The sequence below is a fragment of the Monodelphis domestica genome, chromosome 4 (genome assembly GCF_027887165.1).
Source record: "Monodelphis domestica isolate mMonDom1 chromosome 4, mMonDom1.pri, whole genome shotgun sequence".
Lineage (NCBI taxonomy): Eukaryota > Metazoa > Chordata > Mammalia > Didelphimorphia > Didelphidae > Monodelphis > Monodelphis domestica.
Genome location: NC_077230.1, coordinates 96,866,248 through 96,880,249, shown reverse-complemented (window position 1 = coordinate 96,880,249; position 14,002 = coordinate 96,866,248). Strand labels below are relative to the sequence as shown.

Below are 14,002 nucleotides of genomic sequence, written 5' to 3'. Positions count from 1 at the left end.
TAATACTAATGCAACCCAACTTGTGAGGATCAAATGAGATAATGCATGGACATTATAATTGTAATTTTATTAATAATGTAGAATAAAAAGAGGGTATGCACAGTTTACAACCAAGCTTTAAAATATACCCAGAAAGTAAATTTCCTTCACAGCTAGTCTCTTTGTTATCTGTGTGGGGCCTAGAGAGGTGTTAGAAACATAAGCTTACAAAGTCCTGTGATTATTAGCCAGTTCACATCTTTATTAAAGTGGAAACTTGTCCCATATGCCTTCTTAAACTAACGAATAATCGTGATGATGCATCTGAAGGCAGACAAACATGCTAGGCAAAAGGATAGCCCTGGTCTTGCCTAGTCCTAGCCCTTGAAGAGTTCATTTCTAAAACAATTCATTACAGTCTGATTTCATCAAGGATTGGTCCAATGTCTTTGAGATTTGTGGTCTGTGCAGATTTACAGCACCATACACCAACTACAGAATCATCAGAACTATGATACTGTCTTGAGTCATAGAATGGTAGACCCAGAGGATATCTTAGAGATAGTCTAGTCTAATACCCTCATTTTTCATATGAGAAAACCAAGGCTCAGAGAGGGATAGGCCTGCAGCTAATTAATTGCAGTAGCAGGTAGAGAAAAGCCACATTTTTTGTATCCTAGGCCTGTTTTTTTCCACATTAAACCTTCTTTAAGTGGAAATAGGAAAATATACTTTATCCTCAAATCTTAAAAGTTATGCACAATACTAATGCATTTATTCTTTGTGGTCTTCTGAATTGGTACCACCATTATGAAAAGCAGTGTGTAATTATGCAATATATAATTATGCAAAGACAGTGACTAAAATGCCTATGTTCTCTGACCTAAAGATTCTGCTGTGAGGGAACTGACCTAAGGAGGTCAATGACAAAAAAGAAAGGTATATAGAAAAATATTAAGAATAACACTTTTAGAAGTAGAAAAGAATTGGAAATAAAGTAGATGGCTTTTAGTTAATAAATGACTGACTAAATTGTGTTATAAAAATGTAATGAAATATTAATTACATGTTTTACCAAAAGGTGAATATGAAGAATACAGAGAAGCATGAGAAAACGTAGGAAATGATTCAAAGTGAAATAATAACCAGAGAAACAATATACCCAATAAATAGAACAATGTAAATGAGCAATAACAAAACTATACCAACTAAATGCTGCAAAGAAATAGATTTATATATGGCAAAAGTTGGCCCTAAAGAAAAGATTTAAGGTCATTTTCTTAACTTCTTTGTAGATGTGACAGACTCTGGGTGTAGAATGCAGCATGTACAATCAGAAATTTTGGATATACTTTTTTGACCTATGTAATATTTATAGGGAAAGATGGGGGGGGGTTGAAAAAAATAGGGGATATGGAAAGTTTGTAGCAGGGAATGGAGAGAGGGAATATGGCTACCGCTGAGGCAAAGGAGAGAGATGCCCCCTGCCGAAAGGCTATATTTTGAACAAAATGGGGTGTCCAAGAAATGAGCCACTTATGATAGCCTGTGGGGATGTCTTCTTGCTGGATTGCTGCCGAAGTTGCCCCAGAGCAGGTAAACATGGATCCTCCTGAGGGACAAGTCTTTCCCCAGAATTTGGTCACCCAGCAGGGATCTGATAAGGACCATTTATAATTGGATGACTGAACTGAGGTTCAGCTCCCTCTGTGCCCCAGAAAAGATAGTCCACTTATCTGACTGTGATGTTCAAATAAGATAAATTTTAATAACCAGTTCAGATTGGAGAGGTATCAGGGAAAAGGGAAGAGGGATGTCCCTAAATAAGGTTAGAGTCTTTCTCAGCTTTGGAGCTGAGGCCAGGCCTCACAGGCTGGTGGAGGGTTTCTCTTATTCCTGTCTATACTATATCTGTGCTAGTTTTCTTAATTTCAAAAATCATAGCAGTAGACAGCAAACAATAAGAAAAGTTCTGACTTTAAGAGCTGGTTGGGCCTGTCTCTTCAGGCTGAAGAAAATAGAGGCACTCTATCCAGATTGGAAAGCCAAAACTCTTCCCACTTCCAATGCCAGGAAGGAAGTGCTCAAGTCACAAGACTCACTGCTACTCTCAGTTGTCCCTTCCCCCACCAGCTGTCAGTATTGTCAATTTCTTCTCTCTCTAATATCCCCACTGTTGCTTGTTCTAACACAGTTGCAGAAAGTCCAGAACTTGTTCTAGTTTCCTTTCCACTCCTATTAAGTTTTTAGTATACAATCTTCTAAATTAATTTTTTCTCTTTCATTCTTTGTTATAAGTGATGACTCTAAAAGGGAGAGAGGAGGCTGTAATGCAAAATATAGGTGATATAAAAATAAAAAATACTAATAATTTTATCTAAAAATGAAAATAATAATTTCTGACCATACATCAAAGAAATATGGGATTTGAATTGGAAAGAATCTCCAAAGTCATGTACTTCAATCTTTTTCTGAAGTAAATATCTAATTTACAAAATCCCTAGAAGATAATCACCCAGGTTCTGCTGAAAGATCTCCAGGGATAAGGAATCTAGTACATATTGAAGAAATTTATTTTACTTTAGCTCTAATTGTTAGAGAATTTTTCATGTTGACTTGGAATTTTCCTCCTTGAAGCTTCTACCAACTGGACCTAGTTCCACATTCTGGAGTCAAGCAGAATAAATCTAATCTCTCTTCCACTTGATAGGCATTCAACCACTTCATGACACTTCCCATGCTCCTCCCCTCCATGTCTTCTCTCCAGGGTAAACAGACCTAGTTCCTTGAATCATTGCTCATATAGCATTTCTTCTCATTATCCTCATTTACGCTAATCATTGCTTCTTACTATCTTTCCTAAAATATAATGCTCAAAATACCATCGATAATATATATATTTTATCAATCAATTTATCAATAAACTTAATAAGCACCTACTATGTGCCAGGCACTTTGCTAAGCACTGCATCCCCAAGTGCTAAGCTTGATCCCTATTAAACTTTCATCGGATTCAATTTGTTCATCATTCTCACTTGGAAAAATCTTTTTGGATAGCAATTCTGTCATCCAGCTCAAAACAACAGTTTTTTTTTTTCCTATTCCTACCAGCTTCAGGTTATTTTATGTGTACCACCTATGCTTTTATCTGTCATTGGCAAAAAAGATGGACAGAACAAGGCCAAAAAAAGAGCCCGAAGATACTTAACTAGAGATATCTTCTGAAACTGACATTAATTATCATCACTCTCATGTTGCCATTGTTTATTGATATACTTACATCTTGGTTGGACATATCCCAGTAGGGCCTCTCTCCAAATGACATGACTTCCCACATGACGATACCATAACTCCAGACATCACTGGCAGAGGTAAACTTGCGGTAGGCAATAGCCTCCGGGGCTGTCCATCTCACTGGGATCTTTCCACCCTGAAAAGAAAAGTCCAGACTTTTTATGGTATTGTGTTTACTCTGATCTTATTATTTTGCCTGATGTCCAAAGCTAATCTTTTTATCCCCTTTGGGGATAAAAAGTTTCAGATTTTCCCCAAGCTCCAAAAAAGAGTAGGTGGTGCTATCTGGCCTTGAAGAAAAAATAGATTATAGTGCATCAGAACCAGAAGAAATGTGAGTCCACCTAGTTCAATTCTCCCATTTCACAGATGAGGAATGGATTCAATCTATAAGATGAAAAGTGACTCCAACAAGATAACAGAACTGACAAGAAGCAACCCAGGAACTCAGGCCTTTTGACATCAACCCTTTTCTCCTTAATCTCCTTATTCTCTCATCAATAGACAATTAGGTTAGAAAATTTTAAAAATAAACATCATTTTCTTAAGGGTTCTTGAGAAACTTCCCTCTCCATCTCCCATAAAGTTGTTCTATATGATTTTAATCCATCAAGAATAATGTATTAAGTATTTACTACATGCTAGGCACTGTACTAAGTGCTGGGGATACAAAGAAAGACAAAAACCAGATCCCTTCCATCAAGAAGTTCACTTTCTAATGGGGCTGTCGCCTAGGTGCAAACAAGATATACACAGTGTAAATGGAAGCTAATTTCAATGGTTAGGGTATGTGTGTGAGAATAAGTAGGAGTTAGAATAGGTCTCAAGCCAAGATTTAAACAGAATTCTACTAGTATTCTATAGTCCTACTATGGAGTCTACACAAGCTGTAGCTATCTCAAAAGGTATAAAGACCACAAAAAAGACACTAGTTTTTCCCTGAATCAGCCTATTAAAATATGGAGGGAGAAGATATGCTAGCTTTGAGAGCCTAAAGTAGCTCCTGACTTATCTCATCTCTTTTAGGGTTTGGGTATATTGATCTGATTGTTTCTACTCAGGAATTTTTTTTTATGCTTTAACAAAATGAAACAATAACACCACTTTAGTTTCTAAATTTTCCAGGCTTTTATCCATCATCACTACCTTCCCTGTCTAACTACCCAGTACAATGCCAGTTTACTATGCCTAGAAGCCTTGGTTATGACTTACAGTTCTACACTTTGGGGTCTCTTCTCCCTTTGTGGGACACTGCAACCATCCCATATGCCTTCGGGATTGTTGGCTATGTGTTTGTCTCAAACCTTTAGGTCCTTGGCTCCATCTCCTTTTCTTACATTCTTTCTGGAAAGGTTTGCAGAACCTGTCTTGACTTGAAAGCTAGAAACTAACTTAAAATTGGGAATCTTTGAATAACCTGAAGTATGAAGTATACTGGCTAAGAGCCATGCTCTAAATCGAGTTTGAGGCCATTTTGTTACATATATTGATAGAAACGAATAGGTAGTGTAAGTACAGCATGCAAAGATGAGGATGGAATGCTGAAGAAGGCATTATTGGCAGGCGAAGACCACTGGAAGCAGAGGAGCATGGGAGAAGAATGGTGACCTGGGAGGGATCCCAGGGAAAGAAAGGGTTTTTGAGACTAGATCTCCAGGTGAGAGGAGGTTTCATTAGAGTAGATAGGGCAAAAGGTAGTTAGGTGGCACAGTGGATAGAGCAGTGGGTTTGGAATCAGGAAGGCTCATCTTCATGAGACCATATCTGATCTCAGACACTAGTTGGGTGACCCTGAGTGAATCACTTCACCCTGTTTGCCTCAGTTCCCCATGTGTGAAATGAAAAGGGAAACTATGACAGTATTTTTGCCAAGAAAACCCTAAATGAAATCATGGTCAGGCATGACTTAAATGACTGAACAACACTGGTGGACATAAGATGGTTCTTTTCCTTCTTCAAATAATTTCAGAAACCCAGTCACCAGGCCTTAATATGCTTGAAGATGAATTTCAATCCGATTTTGAATTCTTTAGTCCCTAAGATGGCAGATCTCCCATGAAATCTTCCCAGATTCCACTCCATAGTTCCTAGCAAGGATGCCCCCCTCAGCCCCCAAACGGTGTGCCTTGAATATCCCCGGTTCTATTGTGTGTTGAGAGGAATCTATGATTGAGAACTCAAAGAGACCTTGGCAATTGTCTCTACTACCCCCACCCCCATTTTACACATAAGGAATCTGAAGTTCAGAGAAAAAAAAAAGTATTCAAAGACATAGATAGGAAGAAGAGCCAGCATGTAAATATACCTTGAAATGAGTATTTATCACTATGCCACACTGTCTCTAATAGTCTCTAATAACATTTTTAAAAATAAAACCCTTAACTTCCATCTTAGAATCAATACTGGTTATTGGTTCCAAGGCAGAAGAGTGCTAAGGGCTAGGCAATGGGGGTTAAGTGACTTGTCCAGGGTCACACAGCTGGGAAGTGTCTGAGGCCAGATTTGAACCTAGGCCTGGCTCTCAATCCACTGAACCACCCAGCTGCCCCCTCTAATATTATACATTATAGATATCTGTGCTCATGTTGGGCCTATAAAGCTATAAGTTCCATAAGAAAAAAGTATTAGGTCTTTTTTTTTTAACTTTTTCTTAGCCCTCAGGTTCCATATACAGAAGGTAATTCCTAAATGCTTCTTGACAATGAATGAATGAAGCAAACCAAGATCAGTATTTTACTCGATATGCCCATCTACGATGTAAGTTCCTCCAAACCTAAATCAATGTGGACTTCAGCACTGAAAGGCAGAAAAAAATGTATCTGCTAGAAGTGGATACAGAGTAGAAGGGGCTTGCTCTTGATTCATCTTCTACCTCTACTAGAAATTGGGCTATTTTTACACTGGCTATTCAACTGAGCTACTCAACTGTACCAGGAATACTTATTTGACTTTCTCCAAAATACTTAAAAAATTTATAAGTGCTTAATCTGAGCAAGAGAAAGAAAGCAAAGCATCTAATGCATTTTTATCTGAATTCCTACCCTGGGCCTGATATGAATAAAGGAGATAGGGGTTAGACCTCCCCAGGCACACATCCAGCTTTCTGCAAAGAAGACAGTCTTGATTTCCCCTGAGAGCGGCGTCTGGTTTCTATGGTGGTGAGATGTCCGCAACTCAAATGCCAGCAGACATGACAAATGCCTGAAGGGCTGTCTTAGGCTGGAGCTGTGACAGGATGTTCTGCCTGCCCCCTCATTACCTCCCTATCCCAATCCCAAACTTAAATGAATTCCTTGGATAGATCTATGTGGTACCCAAAAATAAAGAAATAAAAGAAACCCAACCCATCATCACCCAGATCTTTTCCAATGTCTGGGTGGATGTCATGTAGATTAATGGGAGATTGGCTGGCTTTGTTACTCTTCTCCTAAACGTTTGATATGGGAGAGATCAAGCCTTGAGTGCCTGCTCCTCTGGGGTTAACCTTGACCCACTAAACAAAAGCATAATAATAAGAGGCAGTTGTGTGTGAGGGACTGTAGGTGAGTGATAGTGTGCATATGTGCCTATGTGTGGATGCATGTAAGGGGTGAAAAAGAGAGACAGACAGAAAGATAGAAATAGAGACAGACAGACAGAAATAGAGAGACTGAGAGAGACAAAGAGAAAGAGAGACAGACAGAAATAGAGACAGAGACACACACACACAGAGGGGGCAGTAAGAGATAGAAAAGGGGAGAAAGGAAGAAGAGAGACTACATATATGTTTATGTGTCTATAAATGTATACACGTGTATATATGTGTATAAATATAAATGTGTGTATACACACACATGCATGTGTGTATGAGTGTGCGTGTGCAGTTAGTCTGAATTTTAAATGTGTAATTTGGGAATCCAAAGGTATCCTCATTTCCCCGTTGGAAAGCAGCCGCCACAGGCTGACAGTGACAGCTGTTGGGCTGCTCTCTCTTGCATATAAAGTAGGTGCTTCCAGTCCTTGGAGTGAGGTTGCTCATGGCCCTCCTGCCACCCTGGGCTGTTCGGCATCACTAAGCACGTAAGCTCCCCCTGTCACTGGGTCCCTTCTCCTGAGGAAGGTGGTAACGGCCTGGTGAGAGGAGCCACTCTGGGCAGCAGGCTGACAGCTTATCTTGAGCAGCTTTCTTGCTCAACCAAGACCAGCAGGGAGCTTTAGCCTCTGAGTCCAAATGACATTTTGGGCTAGCGGGAGCACAGTGCTGGATGCCTCCCTGGTCCCCAGTCTGCCCCCTACCTCTAGAAACCTCATATGTGAAGAGATGCTTTTGGATCCTCACAAGTAATTATTATAATAATGATTATTTCTTGTCTTCAGTTTTATTCGAGGAATGATGACCGGCCAGCTCATATGTCCACTGAGGATGGAATGAAAGTAGACTTATGCAGAAGCAAAGAGAATTTATATTTGCTTGAAGAAAGAACCAGCAAGTGGAAGGTGTTGAATACAGAAACTGATGAGCAAAAAGGACTTGTAGTATCATCAATTTTCCATCACATCCAATTGTCCTACTTTATATTTTTCTAATTGAATAGTATATTCAATATATAATAGTAATATTATAGTAATAGTAAATAGTAAATATTGGCCATCTATGTAGTTTATATTTAGTATAGAGTTTCAGAGGGGGCAAAAACATTTCTTCAATTTTTTTCCTCTTGTATGACAAGGTTAAAATAATATTTTTTTAGCTTCTTTTAAGTTTTCAAAGTCACATTGGAAGAATGACTATGTAAACATAGAAACATAGTTTATCATTTCTTCAAAAATTTGTGGTATGTCTTTTTTTTTTTTGCACATTTCCAAAAATTAGTCAGATTGCCTAGATGGGAGTTTAAATGTGTGTCCTCTCTAAAAGGAGAGAGAGAGAAATGAAAATACCCTGGAGTTCTATTCCCCCTGGAAGGAGCCCTATGGCATTTTGGTTTCTTATGTGCAATTTAATATCTGTGTGGAACATTCAGCAGAAGAGTGAATATACACAAAAAAAGAAATGTGGGATAAATTGCTCAAAGAACTGTTTTTAAATGTTTTAGTTACTTTTATTTTCTTTACTTAAAAGATGCACAGAATAATCTTACTTAGAGCTAGGAGGAATCTTAAAGATTTGTTCAATAGTGACAAACTCAAATAGAAATAGGACCATTAAACCATACCCAAAGATCCTTGCAGGCAATTTATTGACTTATAAAACCACATATTAACACCGTCTATGCTATATCACATTTTTATTTATTTGAAAAATATTTCCAACTACATTTTAATTTGGTTTGGGCTGCACTCAGAAGTATTGTTGGCAGCATGTAGCCTACAGGATTGCATTTGATATACTTTTACTTTTAAGTTCAACACCCCTTATTTTACACATGAGGAAACCCAGAGAGTTTAAATGACTTATCCATGATTATGAAGATAGTAAGCAGCAGAACTGAGATTTTAATTTAGGTCTTTTGATGCTAAAATTCATTGAGTGCTCTTTCCAAAACTCCATAATCCCCTGGACTATTAGTCATCTAGTCTAATCTCTTATCCCACACTAAACTATCTCCATGCCATGTCCTCTCCATGAGCAACATCTTCTCTCTATCTTTCCATCCCAAAATTGAAATCTTCCCTAGAATAGTACCAGGCTTTGACAGAGCAAAAATGGTGGCCTGGACCCAGGCCTTTATAGTATTTTCCCAGCCATCGCCCCACCATGCAACGGTTACATTCTTATCCCCCCCCCCCCCCCACAGTTTTCTCTAACTCTTGTTTTGTTCTTCTCATTTAGAATATAAGTCCCTTGAAGGCAGAGAATGTTTTTCTTTTTCTTTTTTAATTTGCCTCCCTGGGGGTGGAGTGCAACTAGGTGGTACAGTGGATATAGAGTACTCAACCAAAAGTATGTAAATCTTATCTTCCTCAGTTCAAATTCGGCCTCAGTTTATTAGCTGTGTGATCTTGGGCAAGTCACTTAACCTTGTTTGCTTCAGTTTTCCCATCTGTAAAATGAACTGGAGAAGGAAATGACAAACCACTTCAGTATCTCTGCTTAGAAAACCCCAATGGAGTCACAAACAGTTGAACATGACCAAAAAGACTGAACAAAAACTATAAAATTTGCATTTCCAGACTTGAGTGCCAAGTACATAGTAAATACTTAATATATGCCCTATCTATATCTATTTCTTTCTCTCTTGCCTCTGAATCTGTCTGTTTCTGTCTCTCTGCCTCTATCTATCTCTGTCTCTGTCTCTGTCTCTTTCTCTCATTTATAATCTAACCTTTGATAAGTGGTTATCCAGCTCTGATCAAGTACTTTCCATAATGGGGAACTCACTACCTCATGAGTCAGTTGATGCTGTTTTTGAACTTGTTTAATTTTTAGAAATGTTATTCCACTGGTGTAATATTTCACTGATTCTCTTCATTGAAACAATATAGAAGATAATGCATAGCATTCTTCTTTAAATCCCCTACCCCAGTTGTGTTGTGTCCCTTTCGTTGACCACTGAATATTGGACTAGTGTAGTGTTGGTCTCAGATTTCATAAAGGAGCTGATGAGTGAAGGAAAAATGAAGCAATGATTTTGCTCTATGCCATTTAAGAAAATTCAGGAATGACCCTAGTTCTGATAGGATTTGAAAGAAGCATCTAGTTTTCATGATTCCTTTGTTTTAAACCTCATATTCCTCTTCCATAAAATAGGATAATCAGTAAAACATACATCTCATATAATCTTCCTTATGGGATTATTATAAGAAAAGCACTTTATAAGCTATATCATGCAATAAAAATGGAATCTATTTATTGGGGGTCCTGTCAGAGATAGAACACTCTACTAGATGGACCAAAGGTCTGACTCATTAGAGCTATTAATGTCTTTCAAGTGAAAAGCCACATAATATAGTGGCTTGACTACTGAAGCTGGAGGCATGAAAAATTGTATTGGAAGCCTTAATACGTACTAGCCATATGATTTTGGCCAAGTTACTTTACTTCTTTGAGATCTTATAGTAGTGGACTTGGAATCAGGAAGACACTAGTTCAAGTCTTCCTTCAGACAATTACTAGCTGCATGACCTAGGTAAGTGATTCTTAACTTGCTAAATTTTATTTTCTTCATCTGTAAAATAAAGATAATAATAACACCTACATCCAGGGGTTATTGTGAAGATTAAATATGATAACATCTGTGAAGAGCTCTGCAAACCTTGGAGCACAATATAAATGTTAGCACTAATGAATATCTGAGCCTTAGTGACTTCACTGTCAAAGTGGAGATAAGGATGTTTGCTGAAATAATCTCCCAGGGTTCTTGAGAGAATTCAAACAAGATAACCTAATTAAAGCATTATGTGTTACTTTCTTTTCTTTCTATACTCTCACTTAATTACCTCATCAGTTCCCATAAATTCAGTTATTATACCTAAGCATATGATTCCCAGAAATATATATATCCAGCACTAATCTCTTTCCTGAGTTCCAGTGCCACATCAATCATAGCCAGTTGGTCAATAGGATACTGGGACAGTGAGGTGGTGCAATGGAGAGAGTGCTAGGACTGGAGTCAGAAAAACATCATCCTGGGTTAAATATGGCCTCATTTTCATCATCTGTAAAATGAGCTGGAGAAGAAAAATGACAAACCCCTCCAAAATCTTTGCCAAGAAAAACTCAAATGGCATCACCAAGAGTTGGACATGCCTGAAAACAGCTCAAGACATCTGGACATTAAAAACTAAAAGTTCAATGGTCATTTCAAACTCAACATTTCTAGAAAAGAACTCACCTAAAAAGAAAACAACAACAACAACAACAACAACAAAACAACCTTTCTTTGAGGGAAGGCAAAGGTTTAAAAGGAATGTTTAATAAGAACAGAGTTTATCTTTAGAAGGAAGCTGAAGAAGCCAAAAAGAAGCACCTTAGTAAACAGCAAATCAGGAACTCAGAGCATAGGTACTTGACTATTATAGAGGAAGTCAGTATCAAGAACCCAGTGACTAAAGTATAGTCCTATGCACTAAATCAACTCTAAATAATTACTTGACCTTCCTCTATTTCCTTCCCACCTTCTCTAGGACATTGCTCTGGAAATCTCATTCATGCAATTTCTTTACCACTATTTCTTTCTCATTTGTTTATAATCATGCTCAGATCTCCACACTACTTAAAAATCAAAATCAAAATCTTCCCTTTATCCTGTTCTACTACAGTAGTTATTTCTGTCTTCTCTGTCATCACTAAATGTCTGAAAAGATTATCTACACTTAATGTCTTTACTTTCTCATTGACTGTTCCCTTTGGTTCCTCAAAATTGGGCTTTAATTTTGGAACTGCTTTCTCTAACATCACCAATAACCTCCTGATCACCAAAGCCAATGACTTTTCTTTTCCCAGTTCTCAAACCATTTGATGTGAACTCTTTGCAGCTTGTGATACTGTCAATCACTCATCATCCTGGTGGATCCTCTCTCTTAGATTCAGAAACATCACATTTTCCTGGTTTACTTCTTGCCTCTTTCACTATTCCTTCTATTTCCTTCCCTAGTGTGAGGATTGGATTTAGCTATCTCCTGATTGTAACAATGAAGATACTTAGCTCTTTCTTTATTGTGAAGATAAAATTGTAATCTCCTGATTGTAACAATGAAGGTACTTAGCTCTTCCTTTATAGTGAAGCTAGAATTTTAAGTTACAATCTATTTTTAGATTTTAACTACAAAAAGGTGTTAAGTAACTACAAAAGGTGAATTATCCACAAAAAAGGTGTTAAGTAACTACAAAATGTGAGCTTATCAAAAGAGGTGTTAAGTAACCCAAAAATATATAATTGAACCAGAGAAGGTGAGAACTAAAGAGTGGGCAGACCTGGAGAAAAGCATCTGCTGTGATTGGTAGATGTGAAATTTAGTGGAGGTGACACAAGAGAAAAAGATCTTTAAAAAGAGGACCAAAAAGGCAGAAGTAGATCATTGAGTCAGGCAATGACTCGGAGGAGCGACTTTAAGACAGACCCTTGAGGAATGACAGGAATACAGACAACCATACTTCTTTAGATTGTAACCATTGGTGAGTGAAAAGCTAACTTTAGTGAACCTGACTTTCTGGAGGCATGAAGCCTCCAGGTAAGGCCCATCTTCTTGAGACTCTCTTCCCCTGGCTGGGGCTTAGATATTCTAATTGGTATCAGAAAAAGTCAGAGTTTCTCTCTCTCTCTCTCTCTCTCTCTCTCTCTCTCTCTCTCTCTCTCTCTCTCTCTCTCTCTCTCTCTTTCTCTCTCTCACATTCCTTGATATCTTCCTTCTATTGTAAATATTGTAAATAAACTACCATAAATTCCATTTATTTTAGTAATTCATTTTGGGATTTAGAAATTAAATCCCTGGTGATCATCTATATAAATATTCAGAGTCCAGCCACAATTAATTTTCACACTAGCTTCTTATACTCTCATTGAACCCTGAATTTGGGTGTTCTCTACACATAGTCTTTCTTCCTTGATAATCTCATTTACTCCCATGGTTTAATTTAATATTTATATAATATAACTTCCAGATCTATATAAAAAATTCTGTCCTTTCTTTTGAGCTATGGAATAACATTTTTAACTGCTACAAAAACATCAAACTCTCCTTGGATGTCACACAGGTGCCTCAGAATCAATATGCCTCAAACTGCTTATCTTTCTCTCTAAATCTGCTTCTCCTCTGACTCTGCTATTTCTGTCTATGTCATATAGAGAAGGGATCTGCCAGCCCCATTACCACCAACATCAACTATTGACTATCACCAGTGGGACTGGCAAGCTAGAATAGTGAAAGCAACAAGACACCCTAAGGGAGAGACAGGTGGCAGAATATATCAGGTGGGCCAGATCCCTTTGACTATCACCAAACCTCAGCCTCAAGCAAGAATAGCACAGGACCCTCTGCCCCAAAACACCCAGAATTACAGCTCCTCCTAGTCTAACCAGCCATACTTCTAGCCTGGCCCCAGTAGAAACTGGCATCTAGAGAACAACTGCTGTGGCAATGTGACCTAGCAACTGTCTCCATAGGTGCTGAGTCTCCCAGCTCTTCTTCCATGAAGTCTAGGAAAAGAAAATTCCTCCCACAAAAGCCCTTAGTAGTATCAAATGGTTCAATATTAGAAATAGATATTTTTATTAATAAAAATGATATTAAAGAAGATTCATTACCACCTATTTTGATACTTTGCCCCTGAACCTTTCCATCAGTCTTGAATCTAAAATCTCGATTACGTATTGTCTGCCTCTTTTAGAACATGAACTCTGAGAGCAGGGACTCTCCTACTTTTCTATTTATATCTCCAGCATTCATTCATCCATTCATTCATTTTCACCATTCATTCTTTTCCCCATGTTTATAATCTTGAAAGTATCATTGACTGTCTTCTAATCAGCTTCTAAATACCATTAATCCTATTTCTTCACTATCTCATGACCATATCTCCCCTATTCCCCATTACTACCATGCATTTGTCATCAGGCTGTTGATTAGTTTGATTGTCTCCTTATTAATCTTCCTTTCTCTACTTTCCCCCTTCTAATCTATACTTAAAACATCTGCCAAAATAATATTTCTTTTGTAAGGACAATTTAATAATACTACTACTAATTATTGGCATTTACAGAGTGCCTTAAAACTTGCAAATTCCTTTATCTATTAACTCATTTGGTTG

General features: G+C 37.8%; 1 protein-coding gene across 6 annotated transcripts in view; it reads right to left on the bottom strand.

Moving 5' to 3' along the window:
• EPHB1 (EPH receptor B1) overlaps positions 1–14,002 on the bottom strand; it is a 769,317-nt gene that overhangs the window by 17,843 nt on the left and 737,472 nt on the right. For all 6 annotated transcript variants that reach the window (XM_007493906.3, XM_007493907.3, XM_007493908.3 and 3 more), the window contains exon 13: positions 3,260–3,409. In XM_007493906.3, coding sequence (XP_007493968.1) covers positions 3,260–3,409 — 150 coding nt within the window. The remainder of the gene's footprint in view (positions 1–3,259; positions 3,410–14,002) is intronic.